Raw genomic sequence first — 26748 nt, 5'->3', positions numbered from 1 at the left:
GTAAAAACCCATTAACTTGCTATTTTTCAAAAATTAAGAATTGATTTAATAATTGATAGATAGTGTTATATAGACACTGTATTATGAGTGTAGATATAGATAAGCACAACTCTTTAGATCCACCAAAAGAAAACAAAAAACATAGCTCTTTAGCATTCTCCACAATGCAGATAAGCTCATCTACCATACCAGAAACTAAGCCTACATTCTTCCTGGAGACCCGCACGTGTTCGCAGGTCCTACCTCCTATATCTTTCTGTCCTCAACGTCACCAACCATTGCCCATTGTAATGATGGGAAATCTCAATCCCCAATCAACGTATGATTTCTTATTGGTAATTTGAAACAAGCAAGCAAAATACAGTTTGCACCCTCCTAGATACAAACATACTACACATCAAACAACCAATTTTTTTTAAAAATCATTCTTATTGTCAAACTTGAATGAATGAATGAATGATGCCATGTTTTTATGATGAAAAAATCTTGAAGACCATGCAAATGCAGCATTTCTTTTACCCAATTGAGCCCTGAAAGCGTAATGCCGCCTCCCATTTCACGAATCAAGTAAATAATCAACTTTTTATCAATAGGCCGTGTCTTCAAAAATTGTTTACACCCAAGGGTTTTGAATCTTAAACTATGGAAGGAGCATTACCATCAAGACCATGAATGAATGATGTTATTTAGCAGCTGGTAGTCGATTCTGACAGTTTATGAGATGCATTATAAAATGTGAATCGGTAAGATGGAAAATGTTGTTTTTTTGCTTTTAACAAAGATGACACAACTCCTCGAGGAAAATAATTACGTGTTATCTACATAGAGAGCAAACATTTCTCAAGAAACAGATGGTCCACTCTCGATCATCCACTTGCACACGTGCACCACCAGAAATACAAAACCAAAAAATTTAGCTAAACTCTAGATTTGGTGAGAGTGAGAGAGAGAGAGAGAGAGAGAGAGAGAGAAATCGAAGCTTTCAAATTTTTGGAGCCTGAAATGATGAAGGTTAAAAAGGCAAGAATAGACAAACTAAGTACCTACAAAATATTGGGAACCTGAGAATCCAATCTCTGCTGCAACTCCTTCATCTTCATGGAAAGCTCGGCCTTCTGCTCCTTGTAGCTCTGAAGTAAATATTCCTTTCCTTCAATCACTTCCTTCAACTCTCCCACTTCCCTCTTGAGCATCTCAATCCTCTCCCCACCTCCTCTTCCTTTTTCTGGCTTGTCAAAATTGCTCTCCCTATCAATAAAATACCCATTTGCATGGCCATTTATTGTCTCAGATGGCCAAGCTGTTACTGTGGAGGGCTTGTCATTGGGGCCCACATGTGCCACACAATGATCTGCGATAGCCTTCCTCAGCCTCTGGATTTCTCTCTCAGAATCAAACAAGTCTCCGTTTGTGGCATCAAGCTGTGACTGCAAATGTGTAGAATGTGCTAGCTGAGCATTCAGTGAATTCTTCAACTCCATAATCTGGTCCTGCATCTCCAGTATCATATCATCTCTTCTCTTCAACTGCTGTCTCAATTTATGTATTACTTCCCGCTTGCTAAAGATATCAGAGCCAGATTCCGAGACGCATGGAGAGTCTGAGCAGTTTGAATGGTGAAAAGGCTTCGGAGGCATTTCTAGACGATCAGGAGAAGATGACCAAATAACACCATTATCCTTGTTAAATTCGGGAGTAGGAAGTGTGACCAAAGGAAGCGCTCCATCAGATTCACTCAGCATCTGGCCATTGGGCGGGCACTTTATCTTTATCATGCCTTCAGTTCCTGTCAAATAAACGAGATTCTAAGCTTAGAATTTTACAAATTCCATTAGAATGTGTGACTTACTCTCAAACTGTCCAGATAAGTGAAACTTGGCAATGTAGGGCTAGAAGAAGGGTAACAGACTAAGAGAAAAAAGGTGTTGTCGTCCTCCACTCCAACTCATGGCATCAATTGGGCCAAACAACATTGACTGATACTGGAAGGAAATTTGAGCAATGAAGTTGGCAGGTCACATAGAAATTAAACCAGAGACGTATTGAGAGGAAGACACGATGAATTCTACAGGAGTCTCATGACCACTCCCTTTCTTCATGTGCTTTCCAGCTCTTATTTTCTCAGGTTTCTCCGGGGTTTTGTTTTCTTCCTCTTTAACTCATGCAAATAATTTGATAGAAAAAACAAACAACAAAAATTACAATACAAGATTGCACGTCTCTGTATATTAACAATTCCAGAAAAGGAGACCCACCTTTTTACATCCATTTTCTAATTTTCATGCAAAACATACACATGGTGAAAAGCTACAAACTCTTTCATTTGTTGGCTACTCAAAGAAAAAGACAGCTGCTCTCATGGGTGGGGATTTGGCAACCAGCCAAAAAGTCTATCAACAGTGCAGAGCCATAGTTATCCATTCATTTCTAATCATTTTCTCCTCTAAATTAAATGGTTCTATCTTTATCAGTCTTCCCACACATCCAAAATGAAAAAAGATCACACCCGGTAAGCTATCACCATTATTCTAAATGCAGATACCAGGACATTATAATAAGACCTTATCAAGCTGCAAATCAAAATGCAGGCAATTAGCAGATTATGACCACTAACAGAAGTTTGATGTCAAACTTAAAACTTATCTTTAATCTTCGTAAAGTTGAAAATATAACTAAATCACAAATCACACCTGAAATGCAATTGAAGCAGTCATCATCTTCTCGTGTAAAGGAATACACATTTGAGTGCAGATGGGAACCAGGCTTCCTTCGGTTGGAGGGTTTCCCATTTTCTGAACGGTAAACAATTTACTTTCACAGTCAGGAGCAAGCATATCTCAAAGGACAATTTGCAATTGCTATATATATATATATATATATATATATACACACGACCTTTTGAACTAATTCTAGCATTTTCTTGCTGCTTTGTGTTGAGTGCCTGCTTCAGCTTGTAACCAAAGCGAAATGACAATGTACTTAACAAGGCACCGGCAGCAATGAGAATCCAATTTGGCCTTTCACCCTGGAAATTTCTTGACTTCTGAGCTCTAGATACCCCATCTGGCTTTGGTTTCATTTGGAGGGAAGAATTCAGAATCGACAAAAGATGACCTACATTGACAATGCACCAAAATTCTAAATCATCAAAGTATGAGCTCATTTCTTCTTTATATATATTGAGAGCAAAGCTTATTTACACACATATTTAGTGTAAATGCAAATTTGGTCTCACGCATATATTTAATTCATCATAGTTATCTCACCTCTTCAACTATACATTGTTTCATTCATCTAAAGAAATATATCCTCACGCAGACATACATATCTACAATTATGTGTCCTATTGAAGAGGAATGAATCCACATTAAGCATGGCAGATTTTTTTTTGGCACTTCATTGAACGAAAACCAACGAATCATATTCTACATTTGAACTAAATCTCATACTCCCTGCACAAAGAAAAACAAAAGAGAAAACAGAGAAAATCGCACGCAATCCAATCAATTAAAAGAAAAAAAGAAGAGAAAAGTTCCACGATTCACGTGCTTCCATCAAAACCTAAAACCAAAAAAGTAATAGTAATAATAATAAAATTAAAATTAAAGATGAAGGAGAAGGAGAAATCAGAAACTGCATCAATCATTGGCACGCAAAAACACGAAGAGATTAAAAAATTAAAAATAAAAGTCCAGAGGGTTTATAAAAGCACGGAAAGAAACGGACCTCATTCAATGATAGATTAGGGTTTGTGATTCTCTCTGTCTGTCCGACTTTTTCTCTACAAAGAAACTCCGTCGTCTTCACCCCTTCTATCTCTCCCCGAATTACAAAGTAAACAAGCAGAGGGGAGAGGGTGGGCTTGCGAGTGAGGGAGGGTTTTCACGTTATGAAATGGCGGCTTTTGGTTGCCACTTGCCACAAAATCGGATTTTCCGTTACGAGAAAAATCCTTTATCATTGCCACCTCCTTCTCCTAAAATTTTATTTTATATCTCACTGAAAAAATAATCTGACCTGGGAAGTGGAATGGGAGTGAATTTTTAACTAAATAGTAAATATTGATTTTTTTATTATTTTAAGAAAATGAATCCTTTACGCTATAAAAGAAATAGAAAAGATATTATGCCGCTTATACTTGACTGTATCGCTTAGCAAATTTTTTTTTTTAATTTATTTATTTAGAGATTAAAAAAGTAATTTTAAATGTATTGATGTATTTTTTATTTTTTTAAAAATATTTAAAAATATTAAAAAATGTGAAAAAAAAAGTAATTGTATGAAGGAGCGGTGCTACTTAGGCGGCAAAGTAGCACCGCGAGTAGCACCGCTCGAAAAGAAAAGAGTTGTTTTACATGTACTTATAGTTTTACTTATATTTTTACTTACAAGACTCATTTTGTTAGTTTTTTTTCTAAAATTCAAATTTTAAATTTTAAATTTTATGATTTTCAGCACATCAATAATTGACACGTGAAGAATTAAGTTTTTTACAAGTTTTTCTTAACTATATTTATTATTTTTCAAAAGAAAAATGATATTTACAATTTTTGGATGGGAAAGTATGCATTTATGAACTATAAAAAGAAGTTACAAACTTTTTTTTTTTTACATCAGAATTTACAAACATTTAATATAATAATCTACTTTGTCAAAACTTTTTACTAACAAGCTCCAACTTGCTTAAAAATAAATAAACTACTCTCTGAAAACAAAATTTAACTTATTAATAGGCTTAAACGCAATTCATATTTGAATAAAAATTAAACTAAAACTTGATCTCCGGTCATTTATTCAATCAAAGCTGCTTCTAAGCGGTCGGTCTAATTTTGAAGGAATAACAACCCTCCACTTAGAAGCTGCCACCTCAGAAATCACACCACAATCACGCTAGACTCGTGCACATGAGATAGAAATTGATTCACACTTTAGTTGAGAGAACTTCATTCAACTTCAGCTTAGTATGACCTTAACCTCGACCCTGTGCGTCCAGAACCAAAGCCGAGCATACCTCCACCGCTAGCATCCACAGCCAACAGTCCACCACCACCAATCCGTCATTGTCCTCCTTGGCCAATTTCACCTAGATCGATTACTCCAGATTTCGCCCAAGCCGTACCGATTTTCTCAAATATTTTTGTCATTTTCATCGCCCACTACGCAAGCGCAGTCCACTGCCATTGGTCCGTCCGTCGCCCACCATAGTTCGTTACCAACAGACGATTGTTCATGGCTTGGCTCCAGTGGCCTTGGTGTTGCTCAAGTATTTCTCCACTTTTACATTATATGCTTGGACACTATTAACGTTTGACAAAATGTCTTAGACACACATCGGATGAAACATTACGAAATTGATATTTATTTCACCATCTTTTGAGCGAGCCAGATAATCCACATAGTTATTATCACGTCCAATTTAAAAGAATGGATTCGTATCCTTCAGTCTCTAAAAACAAGAATAAAGAGAGTACAACAAGTGTTAATAAATATCAATAAGTGTTAATAAAGAGAGTACAATAAGAAAACCACTTCTACTACAACTTACATTTGCAATTAGTCGATTACCACAGCTGTTCGATATTGACAAGCAATGATGATATATGCCCATGTAACAACCAGTAATAATTGATATCTATGCATTAACGGCTAATAACGGCCCTTATCAACTGACTAATCAAAGCTGCCTTGTGCATAGAGCAACTTTTCCACCATTGATACCATATCCAAAAGTACTTTAGTCATGTTTGAGCACAATATACGACAAACCAACATAATCAATATAAGAGGGAAAAAAATGGAAAGATACTTCATGCCTGGCTAAAGAAAGTTAAAAAGAGAGTAAAGAAGCAGAAAAGAAAAGGCTTGAATATAATCATGCCCCTAATAATTGACAAGCAGGACACCGATCAATGCAAAGGCATCATTAACTACAGTTAGTTTAATATTCAAACAAACAGATTCCCAATATCTTTAATGTTATTTGGATTCATAGTTCAAATTTTCTTATATCTTGTATGTTATTTATTCTCTCTTTGCTTTAGCTAAATTACAAATGTCAATCTTACTCTTTAATGCGGTTGGTCATGCCAGGAAGGTTTTTGAGAACGGCGAAGAGAAGCTAAGGGTGCGACGACATGCTAGGACATGCCAATCTTACTTGAAGAAAGCTATTGGAACCATATTGTTAATTGTAACTATATTATTTAGGAGAGTAATTATTATCCCTCTCAATGATTGGAACCATATTGTTATCAGGTTGTGCAAATACTTTTGCTTGCCTCGTTTGCATTCAAAATTCATCTCAATTCTTCTCAACTCATCTCATTTCATGATTACAAGTTTATTAAATTTTCACACAAAATATAATTAATAATTCAACTTTTTTAAATCTCAAAATAACTTTCTCAAATTCTCACACAAAATATAATAAATAATTTAACTTTTATTCTACTATTCACAAACCATCTCAACTCATCTCTAAATCCAAACCACTCCTAGTCTTTGAACCATATGGCTAATTTTTTTTCAGGCATATTGTATTTCTATTGGAACCATCATGTATTTCTTTGGTGATGTGCAATAGTCAACTGTTAGGATATGAGTAAGTCTCTTGTCTTGTAAAGATCAAGGTAGCTGATTGTGCCTTTTAATGTACATCTCTTGTGTACACCGTGTGACAGGATTGTGCCTTGTAATGTAGTTTTATTACTTCGAAAAAAAAAAAAAAAACTGCATGAGTAAGTCTGATTTCTAATGCTCCTTCAGTAATTTGGGGTATATGAGCTATAACCACTGGCATTAACATTGGCCAATTTCGAAGATATTGTACAGGTTGGTGATGCCTATCGTATTAACTTTCTAGAATTTGCAGAAGTCCAACAGTTTTGATTCTATGCCACTTCTAAAATTCTTCCACATTTTTAAATGAAAATCTATTTTATGTTGGACTACAAAGTTTTTTCGTCAACCTTGATTTTTTTAAGATATAGAATTTATGTTAGAGCCTAGATAGAAAAGAGAAGATAGCAGCAGTCACAAACTATCATAAATTAAAAGAGTCATCACATTGAAGTATTAAAAAAAGTACAATGAGTTACACGAGTCGTTGCACTAACAGAGATACATTCACCACAAATTATTACAAAAAAAAAAAAAACATAACAAGATTAACACTTTTAAGACTCCATTGTACTTCTTCTCCATTGTTGTAGCATTTCGATTCTTTGATGCGTAGCTGCTCATGAAGTACCATGTCGTTTCTTCGTTCAGCTAACTCTAATGTCATCTTACAACAATTGTTTTGCTTAATTTGAAGATCAATTCACAAAAAAAATCTACATTGTTTATTCATCATATAGTTTGGACAATTGTAAAATCTTCTACCAAAAGTATTAGATTTTCTAGAAATCCGTAGCTTCGCTTGGCAGCTACAATAGCAAAGTGGTCTCCCCAAACTAGTTTTGTCTTTCCCTCTTACAGTCCAAGAACTTGAATCAGAATTAGAATCCGAATTTCTCATTTGCTGTCATCATATTGAAAAACCATCCATTTTAACAATGCTAACAGAAGATAGTGAAAAAAAAAAAAAAAAAAAAACATATTTTGCAGCCGTAAAAAAAACATGTACAGATTCTACAACCAAAAAATAGATATCTATCACTTTAAATGGTGCATATTGGCAGCTTAGACCATATGTGTTTATGTTTGTATGTGTGTATATATACTGTAGGCATGTTTGTATAGATACTGCAACCATATGTGTATAGATACTGCAGGCATGTTTGTATAGATATTGCAACCATATGTGTTTGGCAGCTTAGACCATATGTGTTTGTGTTTTTTTATGTTTGTCTTTGTATAGATACTGCAGGATTTGCAATGACTACTTCCTATCATCTTTATTGCTCATTTGTGGAGTGTACTGGCTGGTAGATGATGGGGAGTACCCAGGTTGGCTTGGTGGGTTATTTCAGGAACTATGGACAGGACCAGAATGACAATAAACAACCAGAATGACAATAGACAAATAATGAACTAGAAACAGAGTATAGACACATTTGTGGAGTATACGGATTCACTCCAGAGTTGTATGGACTAGAAACAGAGAAAAATAAATTAAACATATAGAATGACAATAAATAGGACCAATTTTGATAATTTAACTATTCCATACTCAAAGATCAACTTCTCATTGAAACTATTCCATTCTCGAAGATCAACTTCACAACATTAACACTAGAATATTCTCTCTGGGCATTTAAAACCAACTTTTTTTTATCATAACTTCTCACTGAAATTGATCTTGGAACAAGCCAAAACATATAAAACTAAAGAGAACATACAGAAAAGCAAGCAACAGATGGTACTAGAAGAAAGTTAAGAATAAACACCAAGAACGCTATTTACAGAACCGAATTCCTACAACATTGCCCAACCAATCATTTATGGCACACAACATCGCAAACTGAGAGTTCACATAAATTAGGGTTTTCTATTTAAATGGTGAAAGGACATGATAGGTCCCAAACTCAGAAAGTATAAATGCTAAGATAAATTGTTTTTCTTCGGGTGTGAAAGTACCGCATGATTTGGATAACAATTGATTTCTTTTCCATGCCTTCATTGACAATTCTTTGGCTGCTTAAATAAGCACGGCCGTGTACAAGAATGTCGAAATAAATGACAACATGCAACTGCTAGTAGCTAGTAACCGAAACCCATTACAAACACAAAGACACGTAACAATAGAAAATAGATCACATGAAAATAATATGCAGAAAACAAAGTACACGACTAAAGGAATAAATATGCCGAAAGCAACTAATTGCTAATGACCCAGTCTTCACGCTGCACCACGTTGCCTGCATGCAGTATGCAACGTCTTCCACGTCCAACCTCATCCCATTAAGTGGCCTAACAATACTCCCCCATTAAGTGGATCCTTGTCCTCAAGGTCCATAGATGGGAATAACTGCAGTAGGTTTTTCGTCTAGCCATTTTCTGGTGGACCCGGACCCGTTTGAAGGTCGTTTGCTGCTTGTATGGGTGCAGCTTCACAGATAATGTTGCCGCTGCCATCATGTCCTTCTAGCATGACTAGCCGTGACCTTTGACACCGGTGACCTGCAGTAAAATGCTCATTACAATTAAAACATAGACCTTGAGCTCGCCTCCGCTGCATTTCATCCCAAGTCAGTCACCAAACAGGAGCTGCAGGTACTGCTGGTGCTGCCCGAGTTGCTGGCGGAAGAGCTAACGGGGCTCTCACTGGTGGTGGAGGATGTACACACGTCCCTTGTCTCAATAGTTGATCATCTTTCATTTGCGCGAAGCTGATAGCCTCCTTTAATGTTTGAGGCTTAAACATTCGGATACCATCCGAGATGTTCGTTTTTAAGCCACCCATAAATGTTCCTCAAAGAGCTCTTTGTGTCTAGCCTCTTACTCGATTGTCCAAGCGCTCGAATTCTCGCTGGTAATCAAGCAGAGAACCATCCTACCTTATCCTTGAAAGGGCTTCATCAAAATCTTCACACTCTGACGACCCAAAGCGAGCCCAAAGTTTGTCTTCAAAATTTGTCCATGAGAGAACACGTCCTTCTTCCTGGAACGTCCTGCAAATCCACTGCCACCATTGGTTGGCCTGATCTCCTTCCAAGTGGTAGGAAGCCAAATAAAATTTCTGGGCTTCGTAAGTATTTTGAAACTCAAAAAATTGGTTCACACTATTGAACCACCCCGTTGGATCATCTCCTGAAAATCGAGGAAATTCAAGCTTTGCTGTTTTGGAAGATACCACTAGCCGTCCCCTGTCGTTGCCTTCTCGGTGAGGGTTGTCGTGGTTGGGGTTCTCCTGGTTTGCAAGCAAGACATCGGAGAGGCGGTTGAGAGTTTCTTCCACCTGACGAAGCTTGTCGGCCATGACGAGCTCCATCCTGTGTAACCCATACTGCACTCCACCAAGCCCAGCCTCCAACTGCTCAATACGCTCTTTATTAGTTCCCATAAATAACCTTGCTCTGATGCCAATGATAGGTCCCAAACTCAGAGAATATAAATGCTAAGATAAATTGTTTCTCTTCGGGTGAGAAAGTACCGCACGATTTGCATAACAATGTATTTCTTTTCCATGCCTTCATTGATAATTCTTTGGCTGCTTAAATAAGCAAGGCCACGTACAAGATTGCTGAAATAAATGACAACATGCAACTGCTAGTAGCTAGTAACTGAAACCCATTACAAACACAAAGACACGTAACAATAGAAAACAGATCACACGAAAATAACATGTAGAAAATAGAGTACATGACTAACGGAATAAATATGCTGAAAACAACAATCTGCTAATGACCCAGTCTTCACGCTGAACCACGTTGCCTGCATGCAGTATGCAACGTCCTCCATGTCCAACCTCATCCCATTAAGTGGCCTAACAGGGCATACCAGAGAGAGTTACGCCTTCTTCAGTGGTGGTTGCGTCCTCTTCGGCCATGGCTAGTACTTTGAGAAGGGAATGCGAGCTACGAAGCTGCTTTCGAAGGGGTCTTCGTCTCGATTTGAAGGGGTTGGTGTTGATTCGAAGGTGGACGAAGGGGAGGGGGTTGTGTCTCTTGCAAAAGGGAAGGGCCTGCGTAGGGGTTGTGTCTCTTTTGCAGTAGCCGAGTATTCCATGTGGTGTTGGTTCACAATAATTGTGGTGGAATATTTAAGTGTCCCTCCAATATTGGCAGGTTGTTATATGAGATCCTTGGACGGACCGGCTTGTAGGAATTCTCTTTTAATAACAAAATGAACTTTTGTTTCTTCAGTCGATGTGGATAGATAAAAGATATTTACAATCGTGAATTATGTAATTGTCGCGTAATCGTTTTGAAAAAAGTGAATAAAATATGAGATCTATATGAAAAAAATAAATTTTTTAATAATGAACCTCACTCTTTTTTAAAGTGATTATGCAGTATTTATGTACTTCACAATTGTATATAGAATTACTGATATCTTCTACTATCTCTTCTCTAATTCCTTTAAAATACCTGATTGCATTGTATTATAGCTCCTAGCCATCCTTCTTGAGCTATTCCTTTGCTAGCGTTTTTTAGGTCTCTCTTGATGGGCTCGTCACCTGTCGATACGCCTACGATGCTACAACCAGTACACGCACAAGGGGTTGGCAATGCACAAACTCTCTTTCAACACGTTGTTGCCCATTGCTGGCAAAAGAAGGCGTCGACGATAGTCTCTAGTGACTCCCACTACAACCCCACAACTGCTAGTGCCTCCATTGTTATTGCTACTTTATGACAAATAGGCGAGAGGAAAAACTAGTTTGTCGTCCCACACTTATCGCTCTATTTGACTGCGGGTCAATTTTTTTTTTTTTAATTTAGTGATTAAGGAAGTGATTTTAAGTATATTGATATATTTTTTTATTTTTTTAAAAATGTTTAAATGTATTAAAAAAAATGAAAAAAAAACCACTAAATAGTACACCCAGCGATAAGAGTGGGGTGGCCACTCATAGGCGGGATGCTGGTGGGCTGATCATCGTGGGTAGAGACAAGAACGGTGAGAGATATGGTAACTACAATGGAAATATGACGTGTCTCCCTCCAATTTGTGGGTGTAAAACTCACATTCACACATCCGGTTCGAAGGATCTCTATTCTCTCCTATTAAAAATGAAGGTGAAAACCCAATACCAAATGCTAACATGGTAGCATCACTCTTTTTGAAAAGTTTAAGCTGCTAACGTGTCCTTACCGTATTGGTAGGCGTAAAGATAGGAAAACCACCCATCCGGTTTGAAGGTTTTCCAAATGATAATTAGACACAAATGTAATAAAAGGATTGGAGTGATGCATAAGAGAAAATTGGATTTGCAATAAAGTCACAAATATCTTAAAAATAATTCTTTATTGATGATCAACCGATAATTTAAATGTCAAAAGTTTGATGACCTAATAGTCTATAATCCGGTTTTCTAAATAAAAATTTGAATTTGAAACCCCATCCCTTGCATTAAAAAAAAAAAAAAAAAAAAAAAAAAAAAAAACTGATAATTGAAATATATGGAATGGTATCATATCCCAGTGAGCTATGACGTTTGACCAACAAATGATTCCCCGACCTAGATTCGAACCTGCATGTGACAAGGCTGCATCATACAAACCACTCATTTTAAAGTGGTCCTCTTATTCAATATTTTATTTATTTATTATTTATTATTTTTGTTTTTTGACAAAAAAAAATTTGACCGAACACTCATTTATCAGGTAAGAACCAATCATCACGTGATCAGAAGTCGACAAGTTTTTGGAAAAAAGAAAAAAAGAAATACAGTAATTATCTAACTCATGCCGTCATGTGATTAGTATGAGTGCCGTACCAACATTTTTCATTCTAGAGTCAATGATATTCGACAGATGAACCATTAACTTTTTATTTTTTATTTTTTCTCTCTATATTGGCATCATTTTCGAAAAAACTGATATTTGAAGTTTTAAAATAGACAATTCTGCATACGCCTTTAAAAAAAAAATAGATAAATTTGAGATTTTATTTTTTTTCAAATAGAATGTACAGGACTTCCACCCCTAGAATCAGTCGATGAGCTTGCTCCAAAATAAAACTTGGCTTAAAACTCTAATTATCGAACCCAGTAAACGACTTATAACAGGAAGGGACTCCAAAGACCAGAAGGACCAGCACCAGACTTCTTCCGTAGCCATGATCCGAGTCCCTCCTAAAACCCTACCTCTTTCTTCTTTTTTTTTTTTTTTTTTTTTAATGTCAGGAACATCTCCAAGACAGGCTCTTTGACCCACCCCTATAAAATAAATCTCGTCTCTATCCACCGCATCCTCAAAAATTTTTCTATACAAAACTAATTAAATCGCTGATTTTTTACAGGAGATGTGATTCCAAATGATTGTTTGCACTCATGACATATTAAACCTTAGCCCTTAAAGAGAGTGATACCCCAAGACCAAAGTCTTCACCACTTGGAGTTTCCTAACACCATGCCAACCTGTCTAGCAACAATCAAATGCAGAGCTGGCATTACATGCGAGCATGCGTGTGAAGCAATTCAATTAAAATTAACATATCGACTTTCGCGGAAAATTATGTTCAAATCATCCACTCTTATGGCATTTGAAGGATTCAAGGTAAGCAAAAGGATAAAGAGTAGGCAACATTTGCTTGCTGAGATAATTAAGTTGATTCTTGATTTTCTTAAAAGAACCACTCTGTCCAACTTCCATTTCAGCATGAACTATGAATTAAGAAAGGGGCAGCAGAAGTCATCATTCAGAATGGTTGGCCAGTGTAAGTCATTCTTCACTGTAGCTGTCTGTCAAAAACAAAAGCTGGGACAGCTATACAGACAGCAACTACAACATATAGATCTAAGACCAAAAGTTGGTTCAAAACAGCTAGCAGTGAAGTGTAAAATGCTTTCGATCATAAATAATGATAATAATGGCAGACATGGCTGAAAAGAAAAACCCATTGCAAAGGTACTGAAAATTTCATTAAAAGAATTAATTCTATTGCATAAGTATCTGAAAATTACATCTGAATGGATAGTTAAACAAGTAAGCATCCAACACATATCAAGTGTATTGTGTATATATGCCTGCAGTATCTATTGTAGAGAATGGTGGAAAGAATGCCACAAAGCATTACATATATGCCTGCAATGCTCTCCAAGAAATCTTTATCAACTTTAGGACTGACATAACACATACAATATAAAGAATACAACATGACACAGGTCTGATTCATTCTACTCTTCAATTTTCTTCTTGGCTTCCTTCATATACTCCTCCATTTCATTCAACCACAGGTCTGCAAACTCACAATTCTTCCAAGCCTCAAACCATGGTCCTCCACGAGTATAGTGTATTGCCTTGGGCAAAGTGGTGGAATCATTCTCAACAACCTTGTTATGGCCCTCAAGAAAATTCCAAACAAATGGTATGGAGCCAATTTCGTCATCCTCAAGCCACTGAAACCTATGAAGAAAAGCACCGGTTTGTGTATTCACTACCTCGGGGGTCAAAACCCGGTTCTTGGGATGCCCGCAATTGTACAGCACCATAGAAGACCAATTCTTCCTTGGATACACTGTTTGTACTGCCCCGTCCATTTTGGTCGACTCTTTTGGGGCATAGTCATGCTGAACACACATAATTGCATATTTGTCATCGATCAAATCCGTCAATTGCTTAATGTCTGACAAGTACAGAAAATCACAGTCCACAAACATTGCCCAACCCTCATAATTGGCCAAGTATGGAGTCAAGAATCGAGAAAATGAAAACTCAGTGCTCTCAAACTTGCCTCGTTCTCGCCAATATAAACTGCTCTTTCTTAGATCCGATTGTATTATTGGTAGGATCTGAACGGGGATTGAGGACCGCTTCAAGATCGAATGCCGACACACCTCATAGGCAAGATCCTCGCGTGGATCATAACCCACGAAGATCTTGAAGGGCTTGTTCACATCTCCTCCATTACAAATCACGGAGTGAATGTTCCCGTTACTCAAACTCATCTCAGCAGAAAAATGAAAAATGTTACCCCACTGTTCAGAATAACAAAAAAATTCAACGTTTCGGGAAAACAATGAAGCGACAAAATATTATGGAAATTTCAAGCAACAATAAATTCGAAGATAGGTACTCTTTTCTTTGGTTTCCCAGAAATTGGAGGAAGATAAGAGAAAGGAAAATGCGGACACTATATTCCTTGATTTGGCTTAAAAATGGCAAATTGAACAGATCCCAATTATCGATTCCGTGTCAATTGCATTCAACCTTAATTTTTCGAGTTCCAATTAACAAGAAATCAATGAATTTTCAGAAGTATTTTCTTTCGTTTTCCTCCAGTTAATAGGTAACCAGACAGAACAAACTGCAAGAATTGGTGCACATGAGCATAAAATTATTCGGTGATTTGCATTGCAAAAAATTGAACATGTAAATATCGAATCTAACCACGGAAGCCAATCATGGAGAACACCAGACATATAATTAACCAACTGCTAATAGAGAAAATGTAGCAAAACTAAAACCTAAACACAATGGATACGCAAAGAACAACACAACTTAAGGAGAGAGTACCTAAATATCGAAAATCCGAGATCTTGAAGAAGAAAAATAACCCGAATCTGTTTCTAGTTCTTCCTTGGACTTTCTAGGAAAATGTGGTCCAAGAAAATTCTAGCCTCTTCTATTTATGGGGCATCGAGAGAGGGACGAGTGTCAAAGCGAGGATTGAGCTGTGACGCGCTGAGACACGGTTTTACATAAATTTGTAGTAAAATAATCAGCTAAAGCCCATGCCCATGGTTTGCTCGTGAATTTACCATTAAGCTGCCCACCAATTTCTAGCTCAGAAAACAGCCACCTGAATTCAAGGGATTATTATAATAATCTATAATAATTATTATAGATTTTTTTTTTTATAGATTTTTTTAATACTGCATTCTAAACTTTAAATTTTAAAATTGGAGTGATGCTATATACAGTCGTGAAGTGCGTAAGCATTATACAATCATTTTGAAAAAGAGTAGAATCTACTGTTAAAAATTTAATTTTTTTTTACGTGGATTCCGTATTTATTCAATTATGCAACGCTTACATATTTACAACTACAACTATCATTTATCTTAAAATTAACACATTATATATATATATATATATATATATATATATTGTTAACTATCAAAACACATGGAATATGCATTCTCTATTCAAATCTTTCTAAAGAGATTGCATTAAGTTATCCATTTTTAATCTATCTTAACAATTATAATTGGACAATAGTGCTATTTGCCTTTTGTGATAGTATATAAACAATACTACTCAATACGCAGCTTGAGTTCAGCTCAATTCGTTTATTAAATAAGTTATTCTTAAACACAAAACTATGATCATTATTAAACGATACCATCATACCACTCATACAAAGCTAAACTCGACTTGTGAAAGTTCATATAAACTCCAATAACTTTGTATTTATTGTTTGTTACAATATTATCTCTATATATAATGAGAATATTTAAAATATTCAAAGAGATTATAGTAAATCATAGCTATAAAATACAATATAGATAAAATATTCGTAAATGAAAAATCCAACTTGATAAAAGTTCAAGCTCAACTTGTATCATAATAAGAATTAAACAAATGAGGTTTGACCACTCACTACTCATTCAAACTCCACTCGTTTATATCTCTCATTGTAATACTTTAAAATGTAAAAAGCAAACAATGTGATTAAGTTATTGCTTATAAACGTTTTATATGAGAAATACAAATAAAGATTTATAATTTTTGTAATTTTTTTTTATAACAAACTTTCCATTAACCAGATCAAACATTACAAACAGTGTTTATCAACCCAAATAACAGGACTTATAAAATCAGGATATAACCCCTTAGATCATCAACATTCCAAGCATGCTTTGTCAATTTGCATGCCCCTTCATTTCCCATACGTCCTACATGTTGTATGCTGCATTGGTGGAAGGTCTTCATCTTCTCTTGAATCTGTTTAATCACATTGCCAAGAAGAGACATAGAAACTCCATTGTCTGGAAAGTGTTGTGGAAACTCCTTCTTACTAGCTGCAAACAGAACTTCTCCCTTCTCATCTCTAAGGATTACACCCACCCCTACTCTCTGTTGATCATGGAATATGACACCATCAACATTAAGCTTCAGGGATCCTTGTGGAGGAGGTGTTCAAATTCATTTGCTCTTATTTTCCACACACTTAACCTCTTTATGATCAGACCATAAGGATAGTGTTTTGTGTACTGCTGCAATATGCTGAATCTCTTTACTCTCATACATTTTCTGATTTAGTCTATACCAGAATCCCTAGGCAATGAGAAAAAATTTCTTCAGTTCCTCTTTACTGCCTCTAGCTTGGACTTGCCTAGCTAGATCACCAAAATCAATAAATCTTGATATAATGCATGCAAAACATCTTTTGCACCATCACCACAGAATATACATGTGTCTTCCATCAGGACCTGCCTTTTCTTCAAGTTTGCTTTTGTTGGTAGACAATTCTTACAATCCTTCAAAGCAAAAACTTTAATCTTGTTAGATATTTGTAACTTCTACAACACTTTCCAAATCTGATTTTGTTCTTCTGCATTAGAAGATTCACCTTGTCTGTCTTCTTTTTCCATTGATCGAAACAGTTTGTAAGCACTTTTCACACTATACATACCATTCTGCTCAGGTTCCCAAATTAACTTATCCATGTTTCACCTGGACTTAGTAAAATTTTGAACACCTCTACTGCAACTTGAGCTGGAAGAAGCTAGTTCACTTTCTCTACATCCCACCAATGTGTATTATTATCAATGGGGTATTCCACATTTTGATTTACATCCAAACCAACCTCATTAACACTTTGTTTCAACTGTCTATGGTTAGGAATCTAGAAATCTATCCAGAGTTTTATATCACTTCCTATGAGGGGAGGCCCTCCATAGAAGGGCTCAAGGCTAGGAAAGCCCAACCACGAAACCCGGGCCAGAGTAGGAAAGCCAAAAACCCAAGGCGAGAGTATCGGGAAGTAAGCGCAGGCCTGGTCAAGGTGGGCCTGTCGACTCAAGGCTTGGGAGGATTGAGAGGAACGCTTCGGGGGTCTGTAAATTAGCAAGTCTAATCACTAGGTCGGACGAGCACACCATCAGCATGCATCCGGTCCCAGAGTCACAGATCCTAGGCACGAGCCAACCCATGTTGATATCAGGAAATCCGGCCCGCGATGGAGCATCCCACGAGCCAAGGACGGCTTGCCCGCGATCTAACATCTCCTGGCATGACAAAAAAGTGGCGGCCACACAGACATAGGACGACAGGCACGACGTGATCTCCTGCTAGGCCGCAGACTGACCCCCCCACTAAGGCGACAGAGAATGGGTGGTGGCAGGCCTAACGTCTGACATGCCACGATCTCCCTCAACTGAAGGACCCGAATCAGGTATAAATAAGGGATAACCCTCCTACGGGAGACTCTCGATTCAAGCTGCATTACTGTTTTGCTTTGCTTTGTATTTTCCTTCTCCATCACTAGATAACAAACCACTGACTTAGGCATCAGAGTGACCTCGGAGGCTACGGGAGCCTCTCGTTCTTCTTAGTTGCAGGCACCAAGGAGCTTGGGCTTTGTGGAATTGTTCGGTGAAACACGACATTAACAGTGGCGCAGTCTGTAGGATAAGTTTTTTCATAAAAACGTGTACTTCACATGCCAGTAGTGAAGCAATCCCAGGCTCCGAGGAGGGAAGACCGGGAGGAAGAAACAATGGAAGCACAACTTGTAAGCATGGAGGAGACCATCAGGAAACTGGCACAGGAAACCGGGACGCTCCGCCAGTAAAACACAGCCCTCAAGTTTGCGAATGAGGATATGGCGGGAGGGGTGGAGCCAAGCGGCAACGAGCATGAGGGTTCGCAAAAGATTCCGGCGGACACTACAGCGGAAGAAGAGAGGCGCGAAATGCACCTAAAAATCTGAGAGTTGGGAGACAAATGTGCAGAAATGGAGAAGAAGATGGATACCCCTTCAATCGTAGACCAGCTGCTGATCAGCTTCGTCCTCCCTTATAGTGAGGAAATCTTGGCTATGCCCATTCCTCCCAAATTCAAAGTTCCCCAGATGGAAGCATACGACGGGTCCAAAGATCTGTTGGATCACTTGAAAACTTTCAAGACCTACATGACTTTACACGGCTTCCCGGGAGAGGTCGCCTATCGGGCCTTCCCACTAACACTGAAAGGAGCGGCCCGAAACTGGATTGAGGGGTTGTCATCAGGAACAATAGGAAGCTTTGAGGAGCTTGCTCATCTCTTCATGACACAATTTCTAGCCAACTGTAAAAGGAGACGCCTCGCAGCCTACCTCCTGACGGTCAAGAAGTGGGATGGCGAGAATCTGAAGTCGTACCTCTCGCGATTCAATCGGGAACACATGACCACAAACGATCAGGATGAGAAGATCACGTTAGCTGCGCTCCTGGGGGGTATCTAGCCGCTGAATCCGTTTATGACTGAAATAGCACGGAAGACCCTCACCACGCTGAAAGAGTTCATGGACCGGGCAGACGAGTTCATTAATGCAGAAGAAACTTTGGAGGCCCCGACGCCCCTCGACGGTCTGAGCTAAAGCGGGCCGGTAAAAAGGCATCAGGGCAATGCCCCAACTGCGATAACTACGGAGGAGAGAGACGGGGAGCATCAGATGTGAAGAGGAAGAGAGAAGCACCAGCTCAAACCCAGGGAGTGAGCAGCGCCCACACCAACTTGGCAGTGGAAGGAAACCATCGTGTGGGTCCCAAAGGAGAATGCCCCCGTGAGGTGGAGAGCCGCCCGTTTTGTGAGTATCACATGAACAACTGACACAGCACGCGTGACTGCTATGTCCTAAAGAAAATTAAAGAAAAAGAACAAAAGAACCTGACGTGTCGGCCGGGGAATGAAACAGATAGGTACGGAGATAGACGCCCAAACTTCTGGCAGGGAGAAGTCCCAAGAATACGGGAGGTCAGGGACGGCAGGCGAAAAAGCCCTATCGTGGAGGATGGGCCACTTAGAGAAATTAGCACTATCACAAGAGGAGGAGCTACCTCATCGGCCTGAAGGGCGCACGCCCGAAAGGCATGTTACAAAGAAGTTTCAGTGCAATAAAGGGTGTAAGCAGACCGCAACGGCGTACTAGAGGTGTTGCGATAACCTTCGATGAAAGAGATGTAGAAAGCATCCTCCACCCGCATGATGATGCACTAGTGGTGATGATGCAGGTGGCAAACTTCCGGACCTGAAGAATTCTAATCGACAACGGCAGTTCGGCCGATATCTTGTTTTAGGATGCTTTTATCAAAATGGGCATCAATCCGGATCGGCTACGCCCAGCCCCAATGCCCCTTAAGGGTTTCACGGCGGACGTTGTTCATCCAGTAGGGGTCATTGCTTTCTCGATCTTGGCTGGAACAACGCCCAGAACCGCAACCACTATGACCGATTTCTTAGTTGTGAAGGCCCCATCCTCATACAATGCCATACTAGGACACCCAACTCTGAAGGTGACGTCTACCTTTCACCTTAAGGTGAAGTTTCCCACCGACTTGGGAGTCAGCGAAATTCGCGTAAACAAGTCCTAGTCCGAAAATGCTATGACAAAGAGATGAGACATGTGACATGAGTCGTGGCGGCCATTGAAGCACCAGAAGAAACGCCCATGCCCGGATCACCCCCAATCCTAACCGAGTAGGACGGGGAAGTCCGTGACGAGCAGGCCCTCCGATAGGCCACTCCCAATGAACCGTTAGAACTCGTGATAGTAGACCAGCAAGAGCCCGGATGGCAGGTCCAGATCGACACTAGACTAGACCCAGATATGAGAGTAGTGCTGATATCTCTCCTTATCGAACACCGAGATGTATTCGCTTGGAGCCATGAAGACATGCCCGGGATTGAAAACTCCATTATTAAGCATCGGCTCTGCGTCGACTCGACAACACGGAAAGTAAAGCAGAAATGACGTAGTTTTAGCGTTGAGAAGTACAGGGTGATAGTCGAAGAAGTGGATCGACTCCTTGCTGCGGGGTTCATCCGGGAAGTCCAACATCTGGAATGGCTCTCAAATGTGGTTTGGTAAAAAAGCCTACTGGCAAGTGGCGAATGTGTGTAGACTTCACCGACCTGAACAAGGCCTGCCCAAAAGACAGTTTCCCTCCCTCTATTGAGCATCGATCTGATAGTGGATTCAACAGCAGGACATCCCCTCCTCAATTTTATGGACGCTTACTCCGGGTACAATCAGATAAGGATGAGTCCGAACGACAAAGAGAAAACGGCGTTCATCATCGATCGAGGGCTTTACTGCTACAAGTCAATGCCCTTCGGATTGAAAAACTCGGGGGCCACCTACCAACAACTAGTCAATCGAATGTTTAAACAACATATTAGCCTCAACATGGAAGTATACGTGGACGAACTGTTGGTAAAGAGCAAAGAAACTCAAAAGCATTTGACAGACCTACGAGAAGCATTCTCCTTCCTCCGATAGTACTGGATGAAGCTTAACCCATTGAAATGTGCGTTTGGGGTAGAGATAGGTAAATTTCTGGGATACATGGTTTCAGAGAGAGGGATCGAAGTGGATCCTGAAAAGATAGAAGCAGTGATGACAATGCCTTCCCCGCGTAATGTCCATGAAGACCAGAAACTAGCCGGAAGGGTGGCAGCCCTAAACAGGTTCATCGCCCAATCCACCGACTGATGCCTACTATTCTTCAAAGTCCTAAGGAAGGCACAAAACTGGGATGAGGCATGTGAGAAAGCCTTCACGGACCTAAAGTTGTATTTCAGCCACCCCCCGCTGCTGAGCCAGACAAGCCAAACCGAGATGTCCCCACACATAGTATTAGCGGCGCTAGTCCGTGAAACGGGAGAAGGGCAACGTCCCGTGTACTATATTAGCCTAGCCCAGGGGTGCGGAAGCAAGATACCCCCGAACGGAAATGCTGGTATTCTCCCTCATTGTTGCGGACTGGAGACTGAGATCATACTTCCAAGCACACTCGATCAAAGTGCTTATCGACCACCCCCTCAAGCAGGTACTCCAAAAACCAGACACCTTGGGGCGGCTAGCCAAATGGGCAATCGAGCTCAGCGAGTTCGACATAGAGTACCAGCCCAGAATCGCGACCAAAGGACAAATACTGACGGATTTTATCATCGAGTTCACCAACTTCCCAGAAGAAGTATTAGCTGCACCCCAAGGAAAACCTTGGCCAGGGAGCAGGGGTGTACATCATCACCGAGCAGGGAAAGAAGCACGGTTATGCAATCAGTCTGGCCTTCAAAGTAACGAATAATAAGGCCAAATATGAAGCGCTTCTGACATGGATGATGATTGCGCAACTACTTGGAGCAGAAGAGATAGAAGTGAGAGCTGATTCTCAAGTCTTGGTCAGCCAGGTTCTAAGGCAGTTTGCTACGGGGAAAGGTTGAAGAAGTACCTCTAGTTAGTCTACAACGAGCGGGATCGTTTTCGCTACTTTAACCTCCGGCAGGTTCCAAGAACCGAGAATCAGAAAGTAGACCGTCTGGCCAGGGCTGCATCTGGGCAAGAGGAACTCCAACTTCCAGAACACACCGTGACCAGGACGGTCGAAGCCCCATTCATCGGGAAGGAAGTATCTGTTACAGCCCCAGCCCCTCCTGAATGGGTAATGGACATCCAAAGGTTCTTGCAAGAAGGACAACTGCCCAGCAACCAGGAGGAAGCACGAAAGGTCAAGAACAGGGCGGCCCGATTCACGCTGCTTGAAGGGGTACTTACAGAAGGGGTTTTTCCGAGCCGCTCCTTAGATGCATCTCACCGGATGAAACCCAGTATATATTGGTCGAAATCCACGAAGGAATTTGTGGAAGCCATTCAGGAGGGAGGGCGCTAGCTGCCAGAGTAACTTGAGTCGGATACTACTTGCCCCGTACCCTCAGAGATGCCGAGAAATTCGCCAGAAAATGCATAAAGTGCCAGGAGCACGGACCAGTCCCCCACTGTCCAGCAGAGGAACTAACCTCAATTATGGCCCCGTGGTCATTCGCGCAATGGGGGTTGGACTTGATTGGCCCCTTTCCAGTAGCAAGAGAGGGATCCAGGTTTTTCATAGTCGCGGTCGACTACTTCACCAAATGGGTCGAGGCGGAAGCGCTCGCGAACATCACCTCTCGGACCATAACGAAGTTCTTGTGGAAATTGGTAGTCTGTCGATTTGGTATACTGCAGAGTTTTGTCTCGGACAACGGGAAGCAGTTCAATTGCGTACACTACCGAGAATGGTGTACAGAGCTTGGGATTAAGGTAAAGTACTCCTCACCGGGCCACCCCCAGACCAACGGACAAGCTGAGGCAACCAATAAGACTTTCCTCTTCACCCTCAAGAAAAGGATTGGGGCACACAAAGGAGCATGGGCTGAAGAGCTCCCGAGCGTGCTTTGGGCATACCGAACTACCATTCGAACCTCCACTGGTGAAACACCCTTCGCTCTCACTTACAGGAGTGAAACTATAATTCCTGTGGAGGTCGGAATGCCCACCTTCTGTGTCCAGCACTTTGACCCAGACAAAACATTAAGAGGCTAGCAGAGAACCTGGATGCCTTGGAAGAGAGAAGGGAGGAAGCAACCATCCGAACAACGAATAACAAGCTAAAGGCGGGGCAATATTTCAACAAACGAGTCAGGCCACGGTCTTTTAAAGTGGGCAACATGGTGTTACGAGAAGCAGGAGTAACCACCTCGGAAGAAGGAAAGTTTGGAGCATGATGGGAGAGGCCTTACGTAGTCACCGCGAGCAACGGACCTGGATCCTACCACCTCAAAGACAGCCAAGGGGGCAATCTGCCTCACCCCTAGAACGCTGAACACTTGAAAAAGTTTTATGTATAGAGATAAACGGAGGGAACTTTACCACGCCCCATATGTGGCAGCAGCATGTATGAACAATTACGAATGAATGAGAATGATGAAATGTTCATTTACAAATCTCCTATTGTACAAAAAAAAACTGAGTCGACTCCTTACACTCACAAGAAGACGGGTCCCTTGACTCGATAAAAGTCGAGTCTCTACACTCGCAAGAAGACGGGTCCCTTGACTCGTTACGGGGTGCCTTCCTTGTCTCAGGACTCGGAACTGGACCCCGCCCAACTAAGTCGAGTCCCTACACTCGCAAGAAGACGGGTCCATTGACTCGCTGCGGGGTGCCTTCTTTGTCCCAGGACTCGAAACCAGACCCCGCCCCAACTAAGTCGAGTCCCTACACTGGTAAGAAGACGGCTCCCTTGACTTGCTATGGGGTGCCGGGTGCCTTCCTTATCCCAGGACTTGGAACGGGACCCCGCCCCAACTAAGTTGAGTCCCTACACTGGCAAGAAGACGGGTCCCTTGACTTGATAAAAGTCGAGTCCTTACACTGGCAAGAAGACGGGTCCTTTGACTCGATAAAAGTCTAGTCCTTACACTCGCAAGAAGATGGGTCCCTTGACTCGCTGCGGGGTGCCTCTTTGTCCCCGTCCCAACTAAGCCGAGTCCCTACACTGGCAAGATGCAGGGTCTCTCGAGTCGATAAAAGTCAAGTCCTTACACTCTTGACTTGCTGCGGGGTGCCTTCCTTGTCCAAGGACTCGAAACTGGACCCCGCCCCTACTAAGTCGAGTATCTCGAAGCCCGGCACGAGCACTGTCGAGAAAGTATAGGAAACAAAGGAAAGGAAGTACAAGGAAAAGGGTAAGAGAAAGGATCCAAGAGCACAAAGTCATTTACATTATCAAAGTATACAGAGTACAAAGGGCTATGCCCGCCAAACAAAAAAATATATGTAACTATTACAAAAGGTGCACGAAAAGCCTATCGCTAGGATGGAGGAGCTAAATAAGCGGCCGGGAGGAACAGGGGATATTCGAGCTTCCCGAAATTTATAACAAAGGCATGCTCCTCAAGACCGGGAGGCAGAGACCGTAAGGACAAGGCACGCAGGTCTAGCTCGGGATGCTGTAGCAGGTGTTGCTGCATTCTCTTCAGGCCGTCGTTGTAGCCGTAGGACTAAGCGACGTCTCAGATGGCATTAGTATTCGTGATCCGGGACCAGATCTCTTGGGCAAACTGATCAACATTGCCCAATTAGGACTTCAAGTTGGCAATCTCCCGGTCACGCGACAGAAGATCGAGATTCTTCTGGATCCCCGACTGTGCGAGCTCACAGACCCGAGCTGTCGCCCATCATAACTGATCTCTAAAGTGTCGGGCTTCATGAGAATGCCTAAAGGTCTCAAGCAGCAACTTCAAACGCTGCCCTACCGCAGAGGCCCGACCTTGGAGAAACTCTTCAACCTCCTTCCGGAGGGATTCCGTCTCCTCCCGGGACCTCAGCAACTCCTCTCGGGCTGACTCTAATTGCGCCTGGGAAGCATTCAGCTCAACCTCCCAGGTGATCAGGCTCAACTCAGAGGAAATGCGGGCCTCCTCGAGCCCCTTCTTCTCTGAGGCCAGGCGAGACAGTTCCAGCTCGACATCGTGAATGATGCCTTTGAACCTCTTCTTTTTCTCCTTTTGCCTCTCGACGACAACCTCCAGGTCCCAGTTCTGGTCCTTAAGGAGCATTATTTCCTTTACTAGCTCATTCCGCTTGGTTTTCAGTTCCTTTATCTGCCGAGCCGTCTGCTTTAGCTTAAAGTAACCGAAGCGACCCAAGGAACTGAGCCCCCGGTGGGTCTCTTCCAGCTCCCCCAACTCGTTCCCAATCGTACCGGCCAGTTGGTCTATGACCTATAGAGACAGGAAGCAAGAAAAAAAATGGGGGGAGAGGTTCAGTTACGAATGATATAAGTCGCAATCAAGAATGAAACAAGTCTGGAAAGAGTAAGCATACCTGGGCGAATAGGGGCCTCAACATGCGGCAGACGCGCTCGAAAGCATCGGCCCAGGCTTGGTCCAGAGCTAAGGTCGGAGGCAGCGAAGCCTCTGCTCCCGAAGAGGATGAGGGACCGGCAGTCACCAGCTGCCAAGAAAAATTAGGAAGAGACTCCCAAGTCTGGTCACATGGCTCGGGCGCCACAGGAATCGAAGCCCAGGAATCGTTGTCGTCGCTCAAATCGAGAACTGGGGGAGGAACGTTTGGCATGATCCGAACTGAGGCTGGAGAAGCGTCGGGAACCAGATCCTCACCATTGTCGCCCCCAACACTCCATCCTTCTTCGTCCTGAAAGGAAAACCCACTTGGCCCCCTTCAGGGTTTCCGGTTCTATAGGGGCCAGGCCCACTCAGCTATCTCCCCCATCTGAAAAGGATAATTACTATGTTACATTACACAAAAAGTAAGGTTTGAAAAAAGGGTCTTTCTTTTATACCTCTTCTTTTATTATATTATTTTTATTCTATTATTAGTTTATTTAGTTTATTATATAGATATATAATTATCTAGACATATAAAAATATACAAAATATAGAAAAAAAAGTAATTCCATTGATATAAAATCATGGGATCCTTTTCTATCAGATAGGAAGGGCTGTTGCACAAAACGTACTTCTAAGTACTTGCTCCATTGATCCTATATCTCTCTATATGAAGAAGAAATCATGTAACGAAGGGGATTCTTATTTGTACAAATGGTACTTCAAACTTGGAACGAGCATGAAGAAATTAACGATACTTCTTTATTGGAATTTGGTTATTCACCATGTACGAGGATCCCCAGGTACAAATATTAAATCCAGGTATCTATTTTATGACAACTTTCAATAACTTACCCTCTATTTTGGTGCCTTTAGTGGGCCTAGTATTTCCGGCAATTGCGATGGCTTCTTTATTTCTTCATGTTCAAAAAAACAAGATTTTTTAGATATAGATATGATAGGGCCAAATCTTATCTATTTTTTTTTTTCAAGACTTAGACCATAATACAGATATTGATTTCTTAGAATAAAATATGTGATGCAGTTTCCCGCATGATATTTGGGAATCTCATTGCTATTACTCAAATAAGCATGAAACGTATGCTTGCGTATTCGTCCATAGGTCAAATTGGATATGTAATTATTGGAATAATTGTTGGAGACTCAAATGGTGGATATGCAAGCATGATAACTTATATGCTGTTCTATATCTCCATGAATCTAGGAACTTTTGCTTGCATTGTATCATTTGGTCTAC

General features: G+C 40.7%; 2 protein-coding genes and 1 long non-coding RNA gene across 3 annotated transcripts; 1 reads left to right on the top strand and 2 right to left on the bottom strand.

Moving 5' to 3' along the window:
• Positions 1 to 794: 794 nt before the first annotated feature.
• Positions 795 to 3984, bottom strand: LOC121258177. Its single transcript, XM_041159562.1, has 4 exons — positions 3727 to 3984; positions 2896 to 3114; positions 2691 to 2792; positions 795 to 1786 (listed from the first exon to the last, which is right to left on the bottom strand). Exons 2-4 carry the CDS (start codon positions 3077 to 3079, stop codon positions 1044 to 1046), a joined length of 1029 nt encoding a protein of 342 aa, XP_041015496.1. The 5' UTR covers positions 3080 to 3114; positions 3727 to 3984; the 3' UTR covers positions 795 to 1043.
• Positions 3985 to 7398: 3414 nt separating this feature from the next.
• LOC121257953 lies at positions 7399 to 26718 on the top strand. Its single transcript, XR_005939298.1, has 3 exons — positions 7399 to 7410; positions 8701 to 8706; positions 26536 to 26718. It is a non-coding gene; the product is annotated as an uncharacterized LOC121257953 (long non-coding RNA).
• LOC121257952 (protein CDI-like) lies at positions 13528 to 15357 on the bottom strand. The gene is made up of 2 exons (XM_041159245.1): positions 15126 to 15357; positions 13528 to 14587 (listed from the first exon to the last, which is right to left on the bottom strand). Exon 2 carries the CDS (start codon positions 14555 to 14557, stop codon positions 13787 to 13789), a length of 771 nt encoding a protein of 256 aa, XP_041015179.1. The 5' UTR covers positions 14558 to 14587; positions 15126 to 15357; the 3' UTR covers positions 13528 to 13786.
• Positions 26719 to 26748: the final 30 nt, after the last annotated feature.

Source organism: Juglans microcarpa x Juglans regia, chromosome 3S (genome assembly GCF_004785595.1).
Source record: "Juglans microcarpa x Juglans regia isolate MS1-56 chromosome 3S, Jm3101_v1.0, whole genome shotgun sequence".
NCBI lineage: Eukaryota > Viridiplantae > Streptophyta > Magnoliopsida > Fagales > Juglandaceae > Juglans > Juglans microcarpa x Juglans regia.
This window is presented reverse-complemented; position numbering and strand designations above follow the sequence as displayed.